The following is a 23,826-nucleotide window of genomic DNA, read 5'->3' on the forward strand; positions in this document are numbered from 1 at the left end:
GGCATTTGCGGACTTCTGTCAGTTTTCCTGCCTGAAGAGCTTCATGAAAGATGCACGTTTTGCGGACGCGACAGCAATCCATAGAAGGTGTGACAGCAGTTCTGGGTAGATTTCTAAAGAGGCCTTTGCTGACAGTTTCCAGAAGCTTTATGAACATTGCCAAAAGTGTGTTGTGAAGGATGGTGATTTACTTTGAAAGCCAATGAAGGTAATTTTGTATCTGTTAGGTTTTCTAATCCATTCGACCAACTTTAGACACACCTCGTACTTCATTGAGTAGGTCTTGGGGCTCCCACCCTAGGAGTTACTCCATGAGATTCCTTTCTAAACTACAGCCACAGTAGTTGGACTAGCATTTGGTTCTCAGCACTATCAAAGGTCAGGTTTCTGCCATTTTGTTGGCCCTCTCACTCCTCGTTTAAGACCACTGTACTGGGACATTCCCAGTCTCTCTGATCTAAATCTGGTTCTCTGTGCTTCAGAAACTGCCATTTGAAAATCTCCTCTCAGTCACAAGGTAACATTCCTTGTAGCCTTTGCTAGTGTACGGCAAGTTTCTGGTGGCCTTATCTTGCAAGGAACCCTTTTGTGGTTTTGAGGATTAGGACTTCTTGCCTAAGGTAGTTTCTGCCTTTCACCTCAACCAGGACATCATTCCCCCATCCCTACATCTGGCTCCTGTTTATCATAAGAAACTTTGAAAGTCTCTGACACTGCTTCTTTCAGAGACACTGATTCTGTTAACTTAATTTAAACCATCTAGGTGGCTGAGACCGCTTATGGGCCAAAGGATCATGTTCCACCCTTTACTGTCAAGGCACACTCAGTATAACTGTGAGTGCTTCTTTAGATTTTTTACATCACGCAACTGTTGTCTAGAATTGCAAGGCTGCCACTTGTATTCTGGCCATGTTTTAAAAGTTCTACTTGGTGAATTTTGAGGCCTCATCTGATTGATGCCAGCTTCGGGGATTTGGTCCTTTTGGGCAGCTCTAAGCAGCAGGCAGTTCCCAGTCTTCTGTTTTCTTGTGCCTGTTAGCATTTTGTTTGCTGAGTTACCCGTCCCTCAGTTGGACTGTTTTTGGATGTCCTAAGGGTAAATGACTGCCTGTGTTCCTCAATGGGTGAGAAAGTAAATTATATTAACCCTGCTCTTGGTACTGCCTTGCTATAAAACCTGAAGCATGCTGGTGGTAGGAGGCGTTGTTCTGGGCTGGCCTACAGTTTGTTTTCCAGTGTCCATTCCTTCTGTAGGTGGCAGTATAACTGAAGGCAAATCCCTCAAAGGAGTCTGTACGGCGAGTACAAATTCCTAATTTATTAATAGGAAAATATTAAAACCTTTAAATCTTTTCAAAAATGTTCCCATCTTTAGCTAGTCATTGGGGTTCTGACTTAAAACTGTGTGACCTGCCAAAGGTTTTCCTCCACCCAACATGCACAGCTTGCAGTTATACAGTGCATCTGGAAAAAGTATTCACAGCCCTTCACTTTTTCCACATTTTGTTATGTTGCAGCCTTATTCCAAAATGGATTCAATTCATTATTTTCCTAAACATTCTACAAACGATACCCCATAATGACAACCTGAAAGAAGTTTGTTTGAAATAGTTGCAAATATATTTAAAAAAAAAAAATGTACAAAAGTATTCACAGCCGTTGCTCAATACTTTGTTGAAGCACCTTTGTCACAATTACAGCCCCAAGTCTTTTTGAATATGATGCCACAAGCTTGGCACACCTATTTCTCGTTCATTGACAGACGCAGCTCCATAGTCTTAACCATTGGGTTATGCTGCCTAGGACACTAGGCAGGAAAAATCTTTACCATGCCTATGGGGCAGTCCCTGGGGGTATACACCCACTCACTCTGCTATAGGATTCATTTTTTTTTCTGCCTAGTTCAGGAGTAGGGCCTAGTTCCCTGCTGGGATTTCAGTCCTAGCATGTTTTTTATGTAAAAAGGGAACCTTGTGTCTAAATTGTATTTTTTTTTTTTTTTAGCTAGTTATGTTCCTGAGAAAACTACAATCAACAGCCGGACTGGGTGTTGGACTGGATATTCTAGATCCTTATGGCCTCCCAGTCTGGCCAGCGAGCATGTGCAGGTCTCCGCTCCAGGCTAGGCCTCGCCACGACATAGCCCCACTGGACGGGGGCTTGCCTGCAAGTGAAACGCATAGCTGGGACGCACACGACCTGGTTTGTCTTGAGTCGCAGCATACCCCTTGGCTATCAGCTCCCCCACCCCAGGTGGAGAGGTGGTCTGTCCGGAATGGAGCCCACCTGAATATCGTTGGTATGATGAGTAATATCCCCCCATATCTCTTGCGGTCTTGGGGTGGACGTGGGCCCCTCCCTGGGACGGTCGGACCCTCGAGTTAGCTCCCATCCGCCATGTCCCCCTCCTTGTATGTGGGGTCCCTAGGGAACATCCCCCATCGATCATCCAAGGCTTCCCCCTCAGGCCATCCTCCCCACTATTTCATAGGGGGTCCCTACCTTAGTCTGGTATGGTGCCGGGGCTATAGCAGGCGAAGGGGGCCCTCGGGGGGGGGGGGGCGCCGATGCCACTGATCGTACGATCCCCTGGGGGGGTGGCTAATCCTGGTGGGTGGTCCTGCCAGGGCCCCCCCCCCTATGCCTGATGATCGCTGGGGATCCCTCAGGGGATCCTGTACACTGCATGGCATGCCGTGGTCGCCGCCAGTTTCCAGTAGATCAGCAGTATTCTGCTCGGCAGCCATCTTTTAGTAGTTTCCCATTGAAATGCATTGGGCAGCCATTTTGTTGTGGTCTCCCCATTGAAATGCTTTGGGCGGCCATTTTCTTGTAGTTCAAGAATGATATACAGCAGTGAGTGACAAGGCTTTAACTCTAGTGCTGACCCAGGTACTTCCTCTTCCTATGAAGATAATTTTTTCTGCACATTTCAGGCCGGATCTGATTTCCCTGATATTGCGTGGTGGTGAGTCGATTGGGGTCCCTGTAGGTCGCCCTCCCACTCTATTTTGCAGTTTAGTGTGCTGGGACTTGTAGTACCACTGGTGCAGCGGTCTGGGGCCATTTTCTACAGTATTCTTAAAGTGACACTGCGCTGTCCCTGGGATTAATGCAGTCCCAGGAGCAAATCTCACCTACTGATCCCCTCCTTGGTGTTGCGGGGACCTCCGGGTCACAACCCTTGTCTGCCTTAACGGCCATTTTGGAAAACCTGGTGTCAAAAGTTGATTTGGTCCTAAAAAAGAGGACTAGTAAAAAGCGTCCACTGCCATCACCTGCCTCATTTGTATCCTCAGATGCTGGGGTTGATTTGGCCGCCACGGACGCAAGTCACCCTGAGGGATCTGCGTCATCACACTCTGATGGCGAGGATGAAATATCCTCATCTGCAGCCACATGGGAAAACGCGTTGGTGGAGGCACTTAGTGTCACTGAACAGTGGGGGCGCCTTAAACACGTTAGTGGTGCCGAAGCGCTTTAGGAGGCGCTACCCCTTTGCGGCCGCTGTAGTCAATAAATGGACCGTTCCACCGAAGGTGGACCATCTGGTCTCCAGACTAAACAAATCTACTGTGGTCCCGGTGGTGGAGTCTCCAGTCTTTAAAGACCCTGTTGATAGGATTGAGACTCTGTCCCGCCGCTTACAGTGCCTTGCAAAAGTATTCACCCCCTTGACTTTTTACCTATTTTGTTACATTACAGCCCTAAGTTCAATGTTTTGTTAATCTGAATTTTTTATGTGATGGATCAGAACACAATAGTCTTAAGTTGGGGAGGTGAAATGAGAAAACTATATAAATAAAACAATTTTTTAGAAATCGAAAACAGAAAATTGGCATGTGCGTATGTATTCATCCCCTTTGTTATGAAGCCCATCAAAAGCTCTGGTGCAACCAATTACCTTCAGAAGTCACATAATTAGTGAAATGATGTCCACCTGTGTGCAATCTAAGTGTCACATGATCTGTCATTACATATACACACCTTTTTTGAAAGGACCCAGAGGCTGCAACACCTAAGCAAGAGGCACCACTAACCAAACACTGCCATGAAGACCAAGGAACTCTCCAAACAAGTAAGGGACAATGTTAAGTACAAGCCAGGGTTAGGTTATAAAAAAAATATCTAAATCTTTGATGATCCTTAGGCGCACCATCAAATCTATCGTAACCAAATGGAAAGAACATGGCACAACAGCAAACCTGCCAAGAGACCGCCGCCTACCAAAACTCATGGACCGGGCAAGGAGGGCATTAATCATAGAGGCAGCACCGAGACCTAAAGTAACCCTGGAGGAGCTGCAGAGTTCCGCAGCAGAGACTGGCGTACCTGTACATAGGATGACAATAAGCCATACGCTCCATAGAGTTGGTCTTTATGGCTGAGTGGCCAGAAGAAAGCTGTTACTTTCAGCAAAAACACAAAATGGCACATTTTGAGTTTGCGAATAGGCATGTGGGAAACTCCCAAAATTTATGGAGGAAGGTGCTCTGGTCTGATGAGACTAAAATTGAATTTCGGTCATTAAAGAAAACGCTATGTCTGGCGCAAACCCAACACATCACATCACCCAAAGAACACCATCCCAACAGTGAAACATGGTGGTGGCAGCATCATGCTGTGGGGATGTTTTTCAGCAGCCAGGACTGGGAAACTGGTCAGAGTTGAGGGAAAGATGGATGGTGCTAAATACAGGGATATTCTTGAACAAAACTTGTACCACTTTGTGTGTGATTTGAGGCTAGGATGGAGGTTCACTTTCCAGCAGGAAACACTGCTAGCAAAACTTGAGTGGTTTAAGGGGAAACATGTAAATGTGTTGGAATGGCCTAGTCAAAGGCCAGACCCCAATCCAAAAGAAAATATGTGGTCAGACTTAAAGATTGCTATTCACAAGCACAAACCGTCCAACTTGAAGGAGCTGGAGCAGTTTTGCAAGGAGGAATGGGCAAAAATCCCAGTGGTAAGATGTGGCAAGCTCATAGAGACTTATCCAAACCGACTTGGAGCTGTGATTGCTGCACACTTTGAGGGTGTATGTTGGGTCCAGGTGAGCTCCAGTTGTTCCTGGTTGGCTAAGTTTAGCTTTTGGGAATTACGTTATTTTCTGTGTTTTCCTACCCCTTATGTTAATACTGCTTTGGGACGTCCCAATGGTTAAGAGGAATATGGAGCTGCGTCTGTCAGTGAACGATAGAGAACTGGATTTTTGACTTACCGTAAAATCCTTTTCTCTGAAGTTCATTGACAGATGCAGCACCCACCCCTCTATGAGTTAGGTTGGGGTTATTTTCTTCTTACACTGCTTGCAACAAAACTGAATCCTATAGCAGAGTGAGTGGATGTATACCCCCAGGGACTGCCCCATAGGAGTGGTAAAGATACTCCTGTAGGGGGCAGCATAACCCAATGGTTAAGAAGAATATGGAGTATGGAACTGCGTCTGTCAATGAACTTCAGAGAAAAGTATTTTATGAGGTCAAAAATCCAGTTTTTTGGGCAGTTTCTCTCATTCTTCTTTACAGAACCTCTTCACACTCTATCAGGTTGGATGGGGAGCGTCCGTGCACAGCATTTTCGGATCTCTTCAGAGATGTCCAACTGGGTTCAAGTCTGGGCTCTGGCTGGGCCACTCAAGGAGATTCACATCGTTTTCCCGTAGCCACTCCTTAGTTATCTTGGCTGCATGTCTAGGGTCGTTGACTTGTTGGACGATGAGCCTTCCCCCCAGTCTGAGGTCCAGAGCGCTCTGGAGCAGGTTTTCATCAAGGATGTCTCTGTACATTGCTGCATATAGCTTTTCCTTGATCCTCCCCAGTCTCACAGTTCCTGCCACTGAAAAACTTTCCCACAGCATGATGCTGCCACCACCATGCTTCACTGCTGTAGGGATAGTATTGGCCAGGTGATGAGCAGTGCCTGGTTCCCTTCAGACATGGCGCTTGCCATTCAGGCCAGAGAGTTCAATCTTTGTTTCATCAGACCAGAGAATTTTGTTTCTCATGGTCTGAGAATCCTTCAGGTCCCTTTTTGGCAAACTCCAGACAGGCTGTCCTGTGCTTTTTTACTGAGTGGCTTCTGTCTGGCCACTCTACAGGCCTGATTGGTGGACTGCTGCAGAGATGGTTGCTCTACTGGAAGGTTCTCCTCTCTCCACAGAGAAACACTGGAGCTCTGTCAGAGTGACCATCAGGTTCTTGGTCACCTCCCTGACTAAGGCCCTTCTCCCCCGATCAGCCTGTTCTAGGAAGAAGTCCTGGTGGTTCCAAACTTCTATTTACGGACGATAGAGGCCACTGCTCATTGGGACCTTCAATGCTCCAGAAATTTTTCTCTACCCTTCTCCAGATCTGTGCCTCGATAAATCCTGTCGGAGGTCTACAGACACTTAAGTCCTTGGACTTCACGGCTTGGTTTGTGCTCTGACATGCACTGTGAACTGTGGGACCATTTACAGACAGGTGCGTGCCTTTCCAATCAAGTTGTAGAAACCCCTCAAGGAGGATCAGTGGAAACAGGATGCACCGGAGTTACATTTTGAGTGTCATGGCAAAGGCTGTGAATTCCTTTATGTACGTGTGATTTTTTTTTTTTTTTTTTCTTCACTTTTTATTTTTAATACATTTGCAAAGATTTCAAACAAACTGCTTTCATGTTGTCATTATGGGGTATTGTTTGTAGAATTTTGAGGAAAATAATGAATTTAATCCATTTTGGAATAAGGCTGTAATATAAAATGTGGAAAAAGTGAAGTGCTGTGACTACTTTCCGGATGCACTGTATGTCTGTTGATTCCACAAAGCTGTCTATGATATCATATTAACCATACCAGTCTATTTCTCTATTTCTGTATAATTGACAGAAATGATTACAGTTTCAAACGAAAAAGGGGTGTCCCACCCATTACAGATATGAGACCATTCTCCAAAACTGTCAGGAAATTTGCCAGACAGCCTCTACTATTCAAAAGCTTGTACATGCTTGATACTGACTGATCGGTAGTTCTCTGAATATTATATGCACTTGTTTAATAGGCTATGTTTGACCTCCCTAAATGTAAAACAGTAGATGGTGGTGAGCCATGCATGCATGACCTGGCTGCCAAACAATCTTTCTAAAAACATTCTAGTCTGCACTGTGCAAATTTGCATATTCAAGCCAATGAAAGTTTGGTCAGGAACTAGTATCCATTGGCCAGGATCATGGGCGTGCTTACTAATATACATTCTCTAAAATGACTGTAAACCGTTGAATTCTGCAGACTTTCTAAAGTCTTATTTAGCCAAAAACAAAGGATTCCCTGAAATACACTGCTAAAAAAAATTCAAGAAACACTTTAAAAACACATAAGATCTCAATGGGGAAAAATCTCATGCTGGATATCTATACTGATATGGACTGGGTTATGTGTTAGGAAGGAAAGGATGTATGAACCTACAGAGTGCTGACCCCCCGAAAAAAATGATGCAGCAGGCTAGTCCATTTTGCTGAAATTCGATTGAAGCAACTCAAAATGGTGCTCAGTAGTTTGGCCCCCACGTGCTTGTATGCATGCCTGACGACGTCAGGCCATGCTCCTAATGAGATGACGGGAGGTGTCCTGGTGTATTTCCTCTCAGATCTGGACCAGGGTATCACTGAGCTCCTGAACAGACTGAGGTGCAACCTAGTGGCGTAGGACGGACCAAAGCTTAATGTCCCAGAGGTGTTCTATTCGATTTAGATCAGGCAAGCGTAGGGGCCATTTAATGGTTATCAATTCCTTCATCCTCCCGGAACTGGCTGCATACTGGGTCCAAGGATTTCATCCTGATGCCTAATGGCAGTCAGGGTGCCATTGTCTAGCCTGTAGAGGTCTGGGCATCCCTCCCATGCAATATGCCTCCCCAGATCATCACTGACCTACCACCAAACCGGTCATGCTAAACTATGTTACAGGCCGTGTGTCCTACATGGCTTCTCCAGACCCTTTCACGTCTGTCACACTCTCAGTTTGAACCTTCTCTCATCTGCGAAAAGAACAGGGCACTAGCGGCGGACATGCCAAATCTGGTGCCATGCCAATTCTGGTGCCCTAGCAAATGCAAATCAAGCTCCAGGGTGCCAGGCAGTGAGCACAGGGTCCTATAGAGGATGTCAGGCCCTCAGGCCACCTTCGTAAAGTCTTTTTCTGATTGTTTGGTCAGGCATTCACACCAGTGGCCTGCTGGATGTAATTTTGTAGGGCTCTGGCAGTGCTAATCCTGTTCCTCCTTGCACAAAGGAGCAGATATCGGGCCTGCTGATGGGTTAAGGACATTCTACAGCCCTGTCCAGCTCTCCTAGAGTACCAGTAACTGCCTGTCTCCTGGAATCTCCTCCAAGCTCTTGAGACTGTGCTGGGAGACGCAGCAAACCTTCTTGCAATGGTATGCCATCCTAGAGGAGTTGGAATGCCTGTGCAATCTCTATAGGGTCCAGGTATTGCCTCATTCTACCAGTGGTGACATGGATCCTAGCCAAATGCAAAACTAGTGAAAAACAAACGAGTAGTGGAAAAAAAATGGAATTAGCCTCCACCTGTAAAACCATTCTTGTTTTGGGGGTCATCTCATTGTTGCCCATCTAGTGCATCTGTTAATTTCATTAACACCAATGCAGCTGAAACAGATTAACAACCCCCCTCTGCTACTTAACTGACCAGATCAATATCCCAGGCATTTAATTGACTGGATGCTACTGTATACTCTGATTAAAAAGTGTTCCTTTTAATTTTTTATGCGCAGTGTATATAAAATGGTGAAAGCACCTTTGATGTTACTCAGAGGTATTGGAAGTAAAGCAATTTCTTTGTAATGAATTGAATTAACAGCTGTGGTTTACAAGCATTCAGCGCTTTAATAAATGTAATTGAATTCCAAGCTTTCTCTGTTCTGTATACCATTTTACAGGTTAACTTTATTGCATTTATTTAAGGTGCATTTCACACACAGGGATCTGATTTGATGAAGTTATTAGGCCAAAGAAGAAAATGTCCAAGGTCAGCTTTTTTGCCAAACCGTGGCATTCAGACATGGTTTCCCAGTCTTTTTTTTTTATTATTAATTTGGTGGACAGGTAGACTAGACTGTTTGAGTATGCCACAGATATAGGATGGTCTCTTCATGCATCTATATTCACCTAGATCAGGATAAATTAATTTCTAGTGACCCCCAGGGTTGTTCAAACATGTACAAACCATGTTCATGTGTCTCTATACATATTTACTGAACAACTGCTTTCTGTACAATGATTACTATGCTTGCTATTCAAATATTTTGTGTGCATATGTGATGGTTTCTTAACACCTTTCTTACAATAGAATCTGTTTTTTTTTTTTTTTTCAGTGTTCTTTTCTGCCAAAATTTCAAATCAAAATAGAAACAAAGTTTGAAAATAATAATGGCTCCAATATACGGGTAAGCAACTTTATTGCATTACACATTTTCTGAGGATCAAGGGATAAAATGCCTCTATCACCTCTGATTTTTGCTGCTTAGAATAAGATAAAGTAATTTTTTTTGTTAGGGGGAGTGGGGATTATTTTAGACAGTTCTCACCTGAACAAGTGTTCTCAGTAGAAGATTTTTCTCAATTTTGGATTTTTCCTTCCTTTAATCCACAATGGTCACCAGGACAAGAGAGGGGGAGTCTCCCCAGCAGGGACATAGCAGTAAAACACATTAAGGAAGTTTTCACTCTTTCACATTCTATCCTAAATGGGGGGAAATTACTTTTGATAAGTTAAACTAAGGGTCCAGATTCATATTACACTTAACTTATTGCATGCCTAGTCAGTCAAATAGGGTGGAAAAAAAAGGCATAAGGCCAACTTCACACTATTGCGTGCCTGGAATGTGCACAGAGTTGCATGTGTTCCCAACACTCAAGAGAATTGCACTGCTGTACTTACTAGTAGCTGGTGTTGAACACTAGGAGTTGTGATGTTACACACTCAGTAGTGACACAGCTCAGTCCACACAAAAACCCCTAAATAGCCGAGGAGCACACAAATCAAACGCCGGGAATTAAATCATTGCTGATATTACTTCTGGGCAGCCACCAGATCAATCCTGCAAAGGAGTATATAGACTAGTACTAGTGGGTCATCACATAAAAAAACATTAATGAAAAAGATGCTCCTCTATTAGGTAAGCTGGAAAACACAGTATTATGTACCACAACAAGCAGGCATACTTAAATTTCCATGACAGGGTAAAGGTGAAGATGAATTTTGAATTTCTCCCAAAAGATCTGGTTTAAAAGCTGGGGGGATTACAAAAAGCTGTTACTGTGACTAATCATGTTACTGCACAAGTGATAGTATCGGAGGAACTCAATCCAGCTTAGAGCAATTTGATTAAAACTCCAATTAAAAAAAAATATATATTTTTTTCAGAATGAGCATCACTTCCTCTTTAGGAATAGCATAGTCACAGTTGGCACTACCAAAGAAATAAACAAGAGGGCGCGAGACCTAAGTGCAAAAGGTGAATGAAATTAATAGAAAAGTATAAAATGCACTCGCAGGATGGAAGGAATTATTAGGCATGTCATTTAACTTGGAGTGGAGCCATCTGGGTAGCCACCAGGCTGTTGCAGAGATCGGCAGGGAATGCTGCTGGACTAGATGCAGAGCTCCGTTGGGAAGCTGCTTTCATATGGGCGCTGTCAACTGCTCTTAAGTGAAAGCCAATGTGATGCAAAGGTTTCCGGCTTTCGGCTAGTTTTAGTGAGCTGCGCCAGAATTCCCTAGCAACCATTACAACATCCTGATGGCTACCCAGAGGTCTCCACTCAGAGCTGGATGACTTGCCTATTAACTCCTTCCCTCCTGTGAGGGCATTTTTATACAAATTTTAAATTTCCAATAGCCCTCTGCACTCAGATCTGGCGCCCTCTTGTGTTTATTTCTTTAAAAAGGTCTTGAGTACCTATTGCACATATGAGAGGAGCTTCTCATGTCCTAAGGGTGCTTGTAAGGAGATCTTCAAAAACTTTTCATATAGACCTTTACCCACTTGTCACCACAATCCCAGTTAATTACTGTTTTCAACATAGTGCCATAGCTATCCCTAGCTTCAGTTAGTTAGCACTACAGTCTTCAATGGCGGCTAATGTCGGAGGCTAGGAAGAGTTCGATGTCAATCTTTCAGTCATGTAACAACGCTCAGGTCTAAGAATTGGCTGGTAGACCCAATCACTGTCACATAGGGCAGTGTTTCTCAACTCCGGTCCTCAGGGCACACTAACAGGCCAGGTTTTCAATAAAACTGAAATACATCACAGGTGATATAATTTGCTGCTCAGTGATTGCAGTATTCTAGTCTGCATCTCCCCAAGGTAATACTTAAAATCTGGCCTGTTAGTGTGCCCTGAGGACCGGAGTTGAGAAACACTGACCTAGGATAAGGCCACATGCTTTCCTATACCTCAAAGGACACAAGGTGTGGCTGAGAGAGCAGAAAGAAGAGTGGAAACGCTGGCAAAGCGAGTATCATTGGGTCAGGAGGACCATTTTCCACAGACTGAGGTAAGGGTTAGGGGAAGAGGCTTAGGAGTTTGGTTGCCTTTTTAACAGTGTACCTAAAGCCCTGTGTTGTATATTGTTTTTGCAAGCCTTGTGTTATGATCTATATTGTGCTGCATTATCTTATATTGCACTGGGCTTTGTTCTGCTATATTCTGTTATTAAATTGCATAGCGCTTTGGTATGTTATAGGATTTGTCTTGTTTACTAAATTACCCACATTCTTTTTTTCGATTTACAAATGAAAAAAGGGCCAACAGTTGAAACTGAAATGTCAACATAAATCTGGTTGTAAAAACAATCTTTTTCCAGATCATATAATTTGAATGTGTCTGGTTTTTGGTGTGGTGTTCTAATACTAGAAATGCAAATACTGTTGATATGCTAGGAGACGGTAGTGCGGTACCTGCAAATATTTGTCTTGCAAATCAAGTAAGGGGGGAAACAACAAATAGTCAAGGTTGTTTGCATCCATGATGCACAATTAGATTATACATAGACAAATAGAGGCATTTGAGATGAGCTTGGTGCTAGTAAAGCATTTGTGTGTGGTCAAGAGACTATGTAGAGAAAGTCAGCGTGGCAGTATTAAAGGAAGACTATTCAAAATCTGGTCACATACAAAAATTGTCACCAAGTTGTCACTTAATTGTATTATTTATGTAATTTATCAAGTTTTTGTTTTCTTCATGCACATGGTACCTATGTAAATGTTTTATACCACCTATTTTAAATGTTGCAATGTACAAGTTGTGCATACTAAAGTCTACAGTTATTCGCTTTTGATCGCACACCATGCGGTCCTTCTGGAGATTTATCCTTTCCTAATCACTCCTTTCACTATTTCCTTGTAATTATATTTGTCCCTGTTTTATGTTGCACATTGGTGTCATGCTACATATGTATTCTGAATATTCCTGTGGCTGATTTAGCTAGGGCGGTAATAAAAGTGTAAACTAGCTGGTCATGATCTCGCTGGTAAAGGGTGTGTAGAACCAGGGTCTCATCCAGTCATACTTTGGTATTTTGGTGGATTTACCATTTACAGTGATCTCCCTGTCATGAGAAATGTATAATGTGAACTACTGGTGCTGGCCTCATTAAAAAGAAAAAGAAAATGGCTGCCTGGCTTCAGACACATGAGTCGATAGTCACAAAAAAAGTCCAATTTCTCTATTGTTCATTGACGGATGCAGTCCTCTGATGCATATCAGTAGGGTTATACTGCCCCCTACAGGAGTAGGACACTAGGCAGAAAAATTCTGGCTATGCCTATGGGCAGTCCTGGAGGGTACACCCTCTCTCTTCCTGCATAGGATGTCAGTTTTAATCTGCCTAGTCAGGAGTAAGGACCTAGTTCCTTGCTGGGATCTTTGGTCCTGGCATAAACCCGCTGAGCCATTGTTTTCTCCTGATGGTGGGTAGAGGAGCCATCCCTGATGGGAAGAACACAGTGATTTCTGTTAGCAGCTATAATAGCCACTAGCAATAATGCCATGTAAAATCTGACCGGCTGGTTGTAGCCAAGTTGATAGATCAACTTGGGTGCATTCCGCCTGCCCATACATGGTTCAATGCCGGCCGGTCCCTGCTGAACAGTCTACGGCCGTCCTTAGTGCCTCAACTTATCCAGGATAAAACGGCTACTGTTACTGTTGTAAGAAAAGTAGAGACATCCAGGTGCATTAAGGTGTGCTGCCTGTAAAGAGTGCACCTTAATGCACGATAGCACATTGTGATAACTCGACACATATAATCTGAATAGGCCTCAAAATGTGATATCCAGAAATGGTGGATACTCAGGGAATCAGCACAGAGGGATCCCTCTGCTCACACAATTTCCTCGCATTACATAAAATCAGAGGTGTAATGTCCAGGTTCTGTCTGCAGTGCCCCCTGATAATATTTGTATGTGACAAGCCAAGGTCATGAAATAAATCTCTGAGGGTACAATTGTATTTTAATGTTTGGGCATTAAGATTCTAAGCAGAGGGTTTTCATAGATTTTCATTCCTTAAATGACCTTTTGATAGAGTGTGATAGGATAGCAAGAGCATTTCAATTGACCGCTAAGGCAATTTTAAAAAGGATATTCTGAAATGCTTCACCACACTGAATTTTTAAGTTTTTTCATGATACTATAATGTTAATACCATTTTGAAAATGCTGGTATTATGACAAATCTATTTTTTTTTCAGGTATTTGGGGAAAAACCCACACCAGAGGATGATGTGTGCTACATTGATATAGCTTCTGATGATTTGTCAGAAAGCTATTACAAAAAAATAGAAGTAAGTCTTAAAACCAGATGCATTTTATCATGATTGAGCAAAGCTGATATTTATTTCCATTTTATACTTCTAAATAGCCCATGATTATGGTTTTACTGTGTTTAGTGTGAGTTTAACATGCACGTAAAATGCAAGTTAGCAAATGTTCATTCTCAGTTTTGATTACTGTTCCGATTCTGCAGTTTTAGTTTATTTGGAGGCAGCAGGTCCTGTTAAGATGTGCATTGCAGGCAGAGATCTTCCTCTTTCCAAACCTCACAAACTCAAAAACATTACCAATTTGTCCACATAATACCCATATAAACCTGTGTGTTTGTAGTAATGCCACCAAACCTACTAACTCAAGACCACTGACAGGCACATCAACTGTATGTTTTGTTCCAACACTTTTTTATTTGCAACTTAGAAATGTATATTTACTAGTTGGTGCTATGGAGAGCTATGCCCTTTTTTTGTTTAATCTTTGAAAAGCACCCCATCGATGGAATAAGAGTAGTGAAAGGGATTCCTAAGGTGGTAAAAAATAACCCAATTCCTGGCTGCAAAAAAAAAAGTGTTTAGAGGACAGCCAATGCAAAAGCAAAAATTAATAAGTAATCAAAATGTGTAAATGTTGGTGTGTACCATAGTCATTAAAGCCCAGTTGAACCCTTTTAACCACTTGCCAACCACCGACATACCTGTATGTCCCTAGACTTCAAGTAGTAATTCAGGGATGGTGCCCACAGGCATCATCCCAGTACTGTTTTTTTTACAGTCGGCTCTCTTGTAAAAGCAATCCTAGTGGCTAACTAGACCCATCCCCTGCCCCGGGTTCTCCTGTTCCACCGGAGCCAGGAGCCAATACCCGCTTCCATCGGCTGATCATAGAGTTTAGCAAAGACCCAATCAGCTCTGTTTGGCTCTGTGACATGGTAACCCGGTAGCGATGATGTCACATCACTTTCTGGTTACCGGCTGTAAATGGCACCATTTTTAAAAATCAAAAGCATTTGATCTCCGCGATTTTGGTGTTATCAAATGCATTTAAGTGCAGAGGGGGGCTTTGGGGTCTTATAGACCACAGATCTCTCCTTAAAGAGTACCTGTCGCATGCTTATTGCATTACAAGGGAGGTTTACATCCCTTGTGACAGCAATAAAAGCAATCAAAAAAATGTAAAGCAACGCATGCACACAAACAGTGATCATCCCACATATGTAAGGTATCATTGCGAACGCAAGATCATGGGCATTAATTCTAGCACCAGACCTACTGTGTAAATCTCAAGTGGTAACCTGTAAAGTTTTTTTTAAATTCTCACCTATGGATAGTAAAATTTACGTAATTTGTCAGTTTTAAACCTTGACATGTTTGGTATCCATTTATAACATTATATTTACTTAGGTTTACCAAACAATTGGGTTATGTATTGTTGTTTTGCATTACAATTCAAGACTGTATTTTTTCCCAAAAAAAATTAGTTTGAAAAAACCTCTGCACAAAAATGTTGTGATATAAATTGCAAAACCCACCAATTTATTCTCCAGGGCCTCTAATATATGTTTGGAGGTTCTTATTTTCTAGCAAAAAATAATACTTTATTATTACATGTAAGAAAAGTTTCAGAAAGAGGCCTGGAGGAGGTCAAGTGTTAGTGTAATGCAGTCATGCTACATATACAGAAATCAATATGCTTTTTTTTTTTTGTTTTTTCTTCTTTTCCTGAGCTGCGGTCTTGTTGCAGCATTTAGCTGTTAAAAAAAGGCATATATAATTCTGTGTATTGATGATAATTGTGATTCATAAACAAATTAGGAGGTTTCAATTGAGCTTTAAGCCATGTTGAAAATGAAAACAAAGCAAGATATTGACTTTCACATAAACGTTCTGTCAAATATCCCATCAGGATCTTAGGACGTTTTGTTCAAAGAAGACCGGCCGAGGGCCATTATTACAAGATTGGCAAGAGACGACACAGCCCATTATGTGCTCTTACAAATTAGTTGCAGCCAAATTTGAGGTCTATGGGTTTCAGTCAAGAGTTGAAAGTTTCATTCATAAGGTAAGTCTTTATTACTTTTTTGCAGCTTACTGATTTATAGACGTGGTGGCTGCATTAGATTCTTTTTTTATTCCTTTTATTTTTACCAGGCAATCCTGCCAGCATGTTTGTGGTTGTTCAACCTTCTGACCAAGCTGTTCAGCAAAAGTGGTAGTTACAGGGTTGAGACAAATCCTTTACCACTGACAGGAGCAAAAAGAAATTTCTCTATCGCTCATTGACAGACGTAGTCTTCTTGATTCTCAAGAGCTGGGTTATGTTGTCTCCGCAGGAGTAGGACTAGGCAGAAAGACAAAACGTTCTGGCTCCACCTTAGGGGCAGTCCCTGAGGGTATATCCTCCCTCTCTCTGCTACAGGGAATCAGCAAAAGTGGTTTCAGAATTTCATCTGAATGAAGAAATTGTGTTACCTTCCCTGTGTCCTAAGCCCAGTCATCCGCGAGAGTTTGCTTTACACTCCTTGGATGTGGTCCGGGCGATCAGGGTATACTTGAAAACGACAGACTCGTTTCGCAAGACGGATTCACTTTTTGTGATCCCAGATGGACCCAAAAAGGGGTTGCCTGCATCTGCCGCGACCATTTCCAGATGGATCAGACAGACGGTAGTACAGGCTTATTCTATTAAGTGTCGGGAGCCCCCGTTCCCTGTTAAGGCGCACTCCACTCGGGCACTTAGTGCGTCATGGGCCTTTCGCCATCAGGCGTCAGTGGTCCAGGTGTGCAAGGCGGCTACCTGGTCGTCGGTGCATACCTTTACTAAACATTATAAAGTTGATGTAATGGCATCGTCTGATGCCTCGTTTGGCCGCAAGGTTTTGCAGGCCGCAATTTGAGGAGACCAATGGTCTACCTCGAGGGTTTTTTCCGTTGGAAAATTTTTTCTTTAGTCTCATTCTTTGTTTATAATGAGCCTTTAAAACTTCTAGTTTGGCACCGGTTGGGCCTTCTAGATTGGATTTGATTTTGTCAATCCCACCCCTCATTTGTGGCACTGCTTCTGGATGTCCCAGCTCTTGAGAATCAAGAAGACTACGTCTGTCAATGAGCGATAGAGAAAAATGGATTTTTGTAAGATCTTACCGTAAAATCCTTTTCTCTTAAGCTCATTGACAGACGTAGTACCCGCCCCTCTATCATTGAGTTGGGTTGGGTTAAATTCTCTGTTACTGCTTTAGAACAGAACTGATTCCCTGTAGCAGAGAGAGGTAGGATATACCCTCAGGGACTGCCCCTAAGGTGGAGCCAGAACGTTTTGTCTTTCTGCCTAGTCCTACTCCTGCGGAGACAACATAACCCAGCTCTTGAGAATCAAGAAGACTACGTCTGTCAATGAGCTTAAGAGAAAAGGATTTTACGGTAAGATCTTACAAAAATCCATTTATCTGGAACTGCCTAAAAAGTGTTTAAAACGCTTTATTTGTTAGTCAAGCCCATCTCAATCTGCTATTGCTTTTAACACTAGCCAATCCACTGATTGACAATGCTGCTGTCCAAACGTGTCCAAAGCTAGTAGATTTTCGAATGTTCGTACAAGTATTTGCACTAAAATTCTTATTGGTACAATTGATATGACCAATGTCATTTGAAAGTACTCCAAAAAATATTTGCTTTCTAACTTTTGTTTTGAACATTCTTCCTAGGTGAGTTCTCCCAAGCTGGCCATACATTGGAAGATTTCCATATGAGCATTTGTATAACGATGCTCAGTACATATGGTTGAAATCCATTGTCGTTTTGACCCCACTAATTATTTTAAAATTGAATTAATGTTCTTAAAATGAAAAATTTAAAACTAAATTCTCCTAGTGTAAAACCAACCTGTTTACTCTCTCAATGGATCTGCGCTTTTTGGTATGTGTATGCTGAAATACATCCACCCTTAACTGCAACAGGGACCTGTTTACTCTCTCTGTGTCTGTGCTTTTTGGTATGTGGCCTTTTCCATCTGTTGCCCTGTGTGCATTATCATGAAGTTTTTTTTGTTCTGAAGTCTTACCATGTTTTATGTGCAGACCTGATCTTGATAGCCATTCTTGCCTCTTACTAGTCTGACTTTAGAAGTGAATGGTCCACTCTGATTGTTAGGCATTCTTATATACACTCACGATTAATTAACATATTTCCACCCCCACCCTTATAGCAGTATAAATTTAGTGCACCCTTAGGGAGGCAGCACGTTGCTGGGGGAGCACATTGCAGGGCATCTTTCCTTAAGGCTTATTTCTCTTTTAACCGTCTAATGGTAAGGCTTCTTTCTCTAAGTGATTCTTTCTACAAGTGATATGCATGTCAAGCTCTGCACTTCGATTGCACGCAGCAAGCATACACAAAGCAAACTACACCAACAAGCACCAAACAGGCTGCAGGCTTCTGTGTAGGGGTATATATACACACATGTATGTATGTATGTATGTATGTATGTATGCACATACACAGGTGTGAAAGTAGCAGAACCTTATGGCTGCGCTAATGAAATAATTAACAGCCGTAGGACTTCGCTCCTTTCACACCTATATGTGTGTATGTGTATAAATACATATAAGTGTGTGTGTATATATACCCCTATACACAAGTTCAGATGTTATGCCTGCCTCCAAAGACGCCCAAAAAATGCCCAAAAAACGCCTGCTACAAAAACACCTAGGTGTGTTGTTGCAGGCGGTTTTTTTTGGCATTTTTTGGGCGTCTTTGGAGGCAGGCATAACATCTGAACTTGTGTATAGGGGTATTTATACACATACACACATATAGGTGTGAAAGGAGCGAAGTCCTATGGCTGTTAATTATTTCATTAGCGCAGCCATAGGGTTCTGCTACTTTCACACCTATATATGTGTATGTGTATATATACATACGTGTGTGTGTGTGTGTGTGTGTGTGTGTGTGTGTGTGTGTATATATATATATATATATATATATATATATATATATATATATATATATATATATATACCCCTACACAGAAGTTCAGATGTCATGCCTGCCTCCAAACACGTCCACATAAAAGCCCAATAAAACGCCTGCAACAAAACGGCCAGGTGTGAAAGGAGCGAAGCCACTATCCTGTTCTATTGCAATTCTAATAGAAACTATCTTTTTTCTATGGCGGTCACCCTGACATGGAAGGGTTTGGTCACCCTGCTATAGCAGTCAGTCAGTTAACCCTACACTACACTACAGTCCCCTGACACTTAACACTTTCCCTACAGAAACTAGATTATTAAATCTAACTATAGTGGAAAATAGTACCCTAACTACACTAGATATCCCTTTCCTCACACTAATAATTGCTAAATGGCACTTTGAAGCAAGAGTAACAGAACTGCTTCCACTCTCTTCCACAGCCCTGTATTACAATGCTAGAGATTTGGCGGGGCTATCTTATATACTGGGGGGCGTATTCACTACTGATTGGCCTCTGGACCCCCTAGTCACTCCAATCACATTTTACTGATGGTTCTGGTCCAATCACGGGATTTTAAAGCCCAGTTCCTGTCCCGTTGCATTTTGGTCGGTTCTGGTTGCCGAATTTCTAACTTTTTCAGCAAAAAGTTAGAAATTTGGCCGAATTTCGAACAGTCAATGTTCGGGTCGAACCGATGGTCGACCCGAACCGTTCGATCATCCCTACTCCAGATCTGCAGTGTGTGACATCAGATCCCCACCGCCCGCTTTCTGCTGCTGCATTTAAAATTGTTAAAAATAAACAATTAAAATATATTTTTTTGAAAGCATTCTTCCTTTACAGAATTTCTTCACACCTTCCTAAATCTTTTGCACAGTACCATACAACTTGTATTTCATCTCTGCGTATGACCTGAGGCCAATCACTTCATTGGGTGTATGTAGGGCTTTACAACCACTTTAGGATGTGTTAGTGGCCAATAGGTGAAAACAAAGTAAATACGCTTATAGAAAAAACAAATGCAGCCATTGCATTTAAGGATTGATAAACCACAATACATTTGATTTTTAGTTTTTTGGGTTTAATTCCATGTTAAAATTAGAAGTGAATTGCATTCAAAATTTTTAATTTTAAGAACATTTTAATCATTAGTGGGGTTAATTTGTCGTTTTCTTTTGGTGACCAGAAAGTTTGAAGGAGCAGGATGGAAAATTTTTTCTCGAACAACATTCTGGCTTTCATTGAGGAAAATCGATTCATTCCAAAATTTAATGTTAAAAGCAAACTACATTTTGAAGTGCTTTTGAAATGTGTTGAGCATTGTATGAATGTACGGACATCTATTAGTGTATGGCCAGTTTAAGAGGAATTTTCACCTAGGCTGGCCAGCATTTATTTATGCTTTGTGTGATTTACACGCACAGTGTATTTTACCCTGGGGCTGGGTTCACACATGTCCAGCTGCGGTTTGCAGTCCGGAGTCTGGTGCATTTCTTTTCACCGGTTCAGGTGCCGATTCAGGGGTGAATTTTTCCTTGAATTGTTGCATTAAATTACTTGGGCTTTAATTTGTAACCTTTTTAGAAAAGATGTATATAGTGCTTAACCACTTACCCACCTTTGATTTACATTAGTACTTTCACGTTAAATTCCGGGGTTATGGCAGTAGATGGCTGCCATAACCCCGGTATTTTTTTAAATGGCGGGCGATGCACTTTAACATTAAGGGTGTCGCCTATGGAGATTTTTAAGTACCAATGTTTGCTGCCATTCCACGAGTGTGCACAATTTTGAAGCATGACACGTTGGGTATCTATTTACTAGGCATTACATTATCTTTCACATTATAGAAAAAAATTGTGCCAACTTTACAGTGTTATTTTTTTAATTAAAAAAAGGGAATTTTTTTTCAAAAAAATTGCGTTTGTAAGACCGCTGCACAAATACGGTGTGATAAAAATATTGCAACAATCTCCATTTTATTCTCTAGGGTCTCTGCTAAAAAAGATATAGATAGATATATCTATATAGATAGATATATCTCTATATATAGAGATATCTATATAATGTTTGGGGGTTCGAAGTAAGTTTTTAGCAAAAAAAATGATTTCAACTTTTGAACAAGAAGTGTCAGAAAAAGGCCCGGTCCAGAAGTGGTTAATGTTGTTTTTCTTCTTTTAGAATATTAAAGACATACTGTTCGCAGGACACAGAGAAGCTGTGGCTTGGATGGATGAATGGTATGGTAAGTGTACATTTTTGCTTAAGGAAAGAAATTGCTGCTTCGTTTTGTGTTTTATTCAAATCAGTGTAACCTAAAACTATTAGAGTATAAAAGCAAAGGTGCCCTGTGTACATTTACAGTTTAAGGCTTATTTGCATCTACCATATATACACAAATATGGATTTGGTAAATAATACTTAATGTGTTTGGATTGGACAGATTCTTGGTTTTTACCTCCTTTTATGGTGGGCACAATTTTTAATTTTGTCTTGTACATATCAAAAAGCAACCCTTTTATACATACATAATTTTTACTTCAATTTCGGTTTAAGGTTTGGAAATTTGGTGGGTTGGGTTCAAGAAAAAGCTTGCAATTTACCCACTTCCCACAAAATCGCGTACCTGTACATCATTTTGCTGAAGTTGTTGTACCAGGGTGGTTACTGCAGCTGCAGGGATCACCCCATTACCAATTTTTTGGGCGAACAGTCAGCTTTCTTGTAATAACAACCAATGCAGCTAAGCAGCGGCTCGGCTATTATTACAAACAGCGGGAGGGGACGTCCCCTGCCACTCCTCCCGGGTCTCCCGTCCCACTTGTGGACCAGAGTGACCAGCTGGCACTTCCGTGTGCTTGCCAGAGACCCGAACAAAGCCGGAATATGCTTTGATTGGGTCTCCAATGTAGTAACCCAGAAGCAACGTCAATTCTGGTTTACTCAGCAGCCAATGGTGCCACTTTTCCTCCATAAAGAGTACCGGTCACTGCCTTTTTACTGTCACAAGGGATGTTTACATTCTTTGTGACAGCAATGAAAGTAATCAGAAATATAAAATTTAAAGGGAGAGTATAAAAAATGACAAAAAAAAAAATTTTTTCTTTAAAGCGCCGCATCCCTCCGTGCTCACGTGTTAAAGATTACACATACATAAGTCACGCCCACAAATGTAAACCGTGGTCAAATCACACGTGAGATATTGCCTCGATTGTTAGAGCTCTCTGTGACTCTAAACAGGTAACCATTTTTAAAGCTTCGCCTATGGAGATTTTTTAGTGTCGTAGTTTGTCACCCTTCCTTGTGTGCGCACATTTTTAAAGCATAGCATGTTAGAGTTATCTATTTACTAAGCGTAACAATATCTTTCACATTCTACAAAAAAATTAGGCTAACTTTACATTTTTTTCCCCAAAAAAATTGCAAACGAAAGACCGCCATTTTATTCTCTAGGGTCTCTATAAAAAAATATATATATATTGGTGTAGTGGTTAGCATTTTCACCACTTTCACCTAGCAGCAAGAGGGTCGCTGGTTCGAATCCCAACCACGACACTACCTGCCTGGAGTTTGCATGTTCTCCCTGTGCCTGCGTGGGTTTCCTCCGGGTACTCCGGTTTCCTCCCACACTCCAAAACATGCTGGTAGGTTAATTGAATCCTGTATAAAAATTGGTCCTACTATGTATGTATGAATGTGAGTCAGGGACCTTAGATTGTAAGCTCCCTGAGGACAGGGACTGATGTTAATGCATTGTATATGTAAAGCGCTGCGTAAATTGACAGCGCTATACAAGAACATTAAATAAATAAATTAAAAAAAAAATATATATATATATGTATATGTTTGGGGGTTCGAAGTAATTTTCTAGCAAAAAATACTGATAATACATGTAAACAATGTCAGAAATAGGCCTGGTCTTGAAGTGGTTAAGAATTTGGTTCTAAATAAAGTTCTAAAGAGGTTCTGTAAAAGTGATTCCCAAACACAGCACTCTCTAGACTGCCCTTTCTCAAACTTTTTTTTTAACACCTTTCAGTCCAGGACAACTTTGACATTCCTCTCCTACATGTAAAAAAAAAAAAAAAAAAATGTTTTGCTATAAAGCTACCTAGTATTGTATGTATGTATGTGTGTATGTATGTGGCTGCAATGGCTGCCTGGTAGAGAATGAGAGGAACTGATGTCGGTCCCCTCTCTCTGTAACGCTGGTAACTGGGAGCAACGAATATTAGTTACGGTTCTGCCCCTCTCGTTAACTGGCCACCAGCGGCCAGAGAAGCAGTCAGACCGAGGCTGCATGGGGGGCTAGAGCAAATCTTTACACAGCCCATGTTGTTCATCACTTGTGATGGCAATAAAGTTTGTACAAAAAAAATGTAAAAAATTTTATTTAAAAGAATACATTTTTTTTTTTTTTTTAATCACTTTGATGAACAACATCACTTGTGATAGCATGGGCCTAGACAGGTCCTCTTTATGGAGAGGCTAATAGACCCCAGATCTCTCCTCTGGCCTCTAAGGTACCTGATTTAACCAAGATATGTTTTGTTTGATCAAGTGCTTTTACAACAAACTAACGTCACAAACTGGTAACTGTTACCAACAACAAACTAACGTCACACAGTGGGAGGAACAACATTAGTTCCTCTCGTGTCCCAGGAATTGGATGTCACTGGTCACATCCTTACAAGGCTGATTGCTCAGGAGAGCCTGGTAAGGGCGGGGTGAATTGTTAATGCCGAAAAAAGCACAGACAATGAAAACTGTGCTCCCTAACATTGGTGGCCAGTAGAAAAAAGGCCCTGTATCGTGGTGGTCTTGATGCTCAGGAAGAATTCTCCTTGCAAATAGCCTGAAAAAGATCATTTGGTGTGAGATGTTACTTATCTGAGAGTCAGAAATTGTTGAAAGTATCCCTGGTTGATAGAGTTATCTAGAGAGAGGTGATGTATAGTATATATCCCTGAAGTGCCCCTTTGTTTATTGGTCATTAGGAAAGTATCCCCTGACACTGGTTCTCGGTGTAAAGA

The 23,826-nt window shown here is 41.7% G+C and overlaps 1 protein-coding gene across 1 annotated transcript in view; it reads left to right on the forward strand.

Moving 5' to 3' along the window:
* The window catches only part of LOC309568665 (cytoplasmic phosphatidylinositol transfer protein 1-like), a 279,806-nt gene that overhangs the window by 241,992 nt on the left and 13,988 nt on the right, over window positions 1-23,826 (forward strand). Inside the window, exons 5-8 of the mRNA XM_082274403.1 lie at window positions 9,369-9,440; window positions 13,750-13,842; window positions 15,731-15,886; window positions 20,975-21,038. Coding sequence (XP_082130529.1) covers window positions 9,369-9,440; window positions 13,750-13,842; window positions 15,731-15,886; window positions 20,975-21,038 — 385 coding nt within the window. The remainder of the gene's footprint in view (window positions 1-9,368; window positions 9,441-13,749; window positions 13,843-15,730; window positions 15,887-20,974; window positions 21,039-23,826) is intronic.

This window comes from Pelophylax lessonae (assembly GCF_965119305.1).
Source record: "Pelophylax lessonae genome assembly, chromosome: 12".
In the NCBI taxonomy this organism is placed as follows: domain Eukaryota; kingdom Metazoa; phylum Chordata; class Amphibia; order Anura; family Ranidae; genus Pelophylax; species Pelophylax lessonae.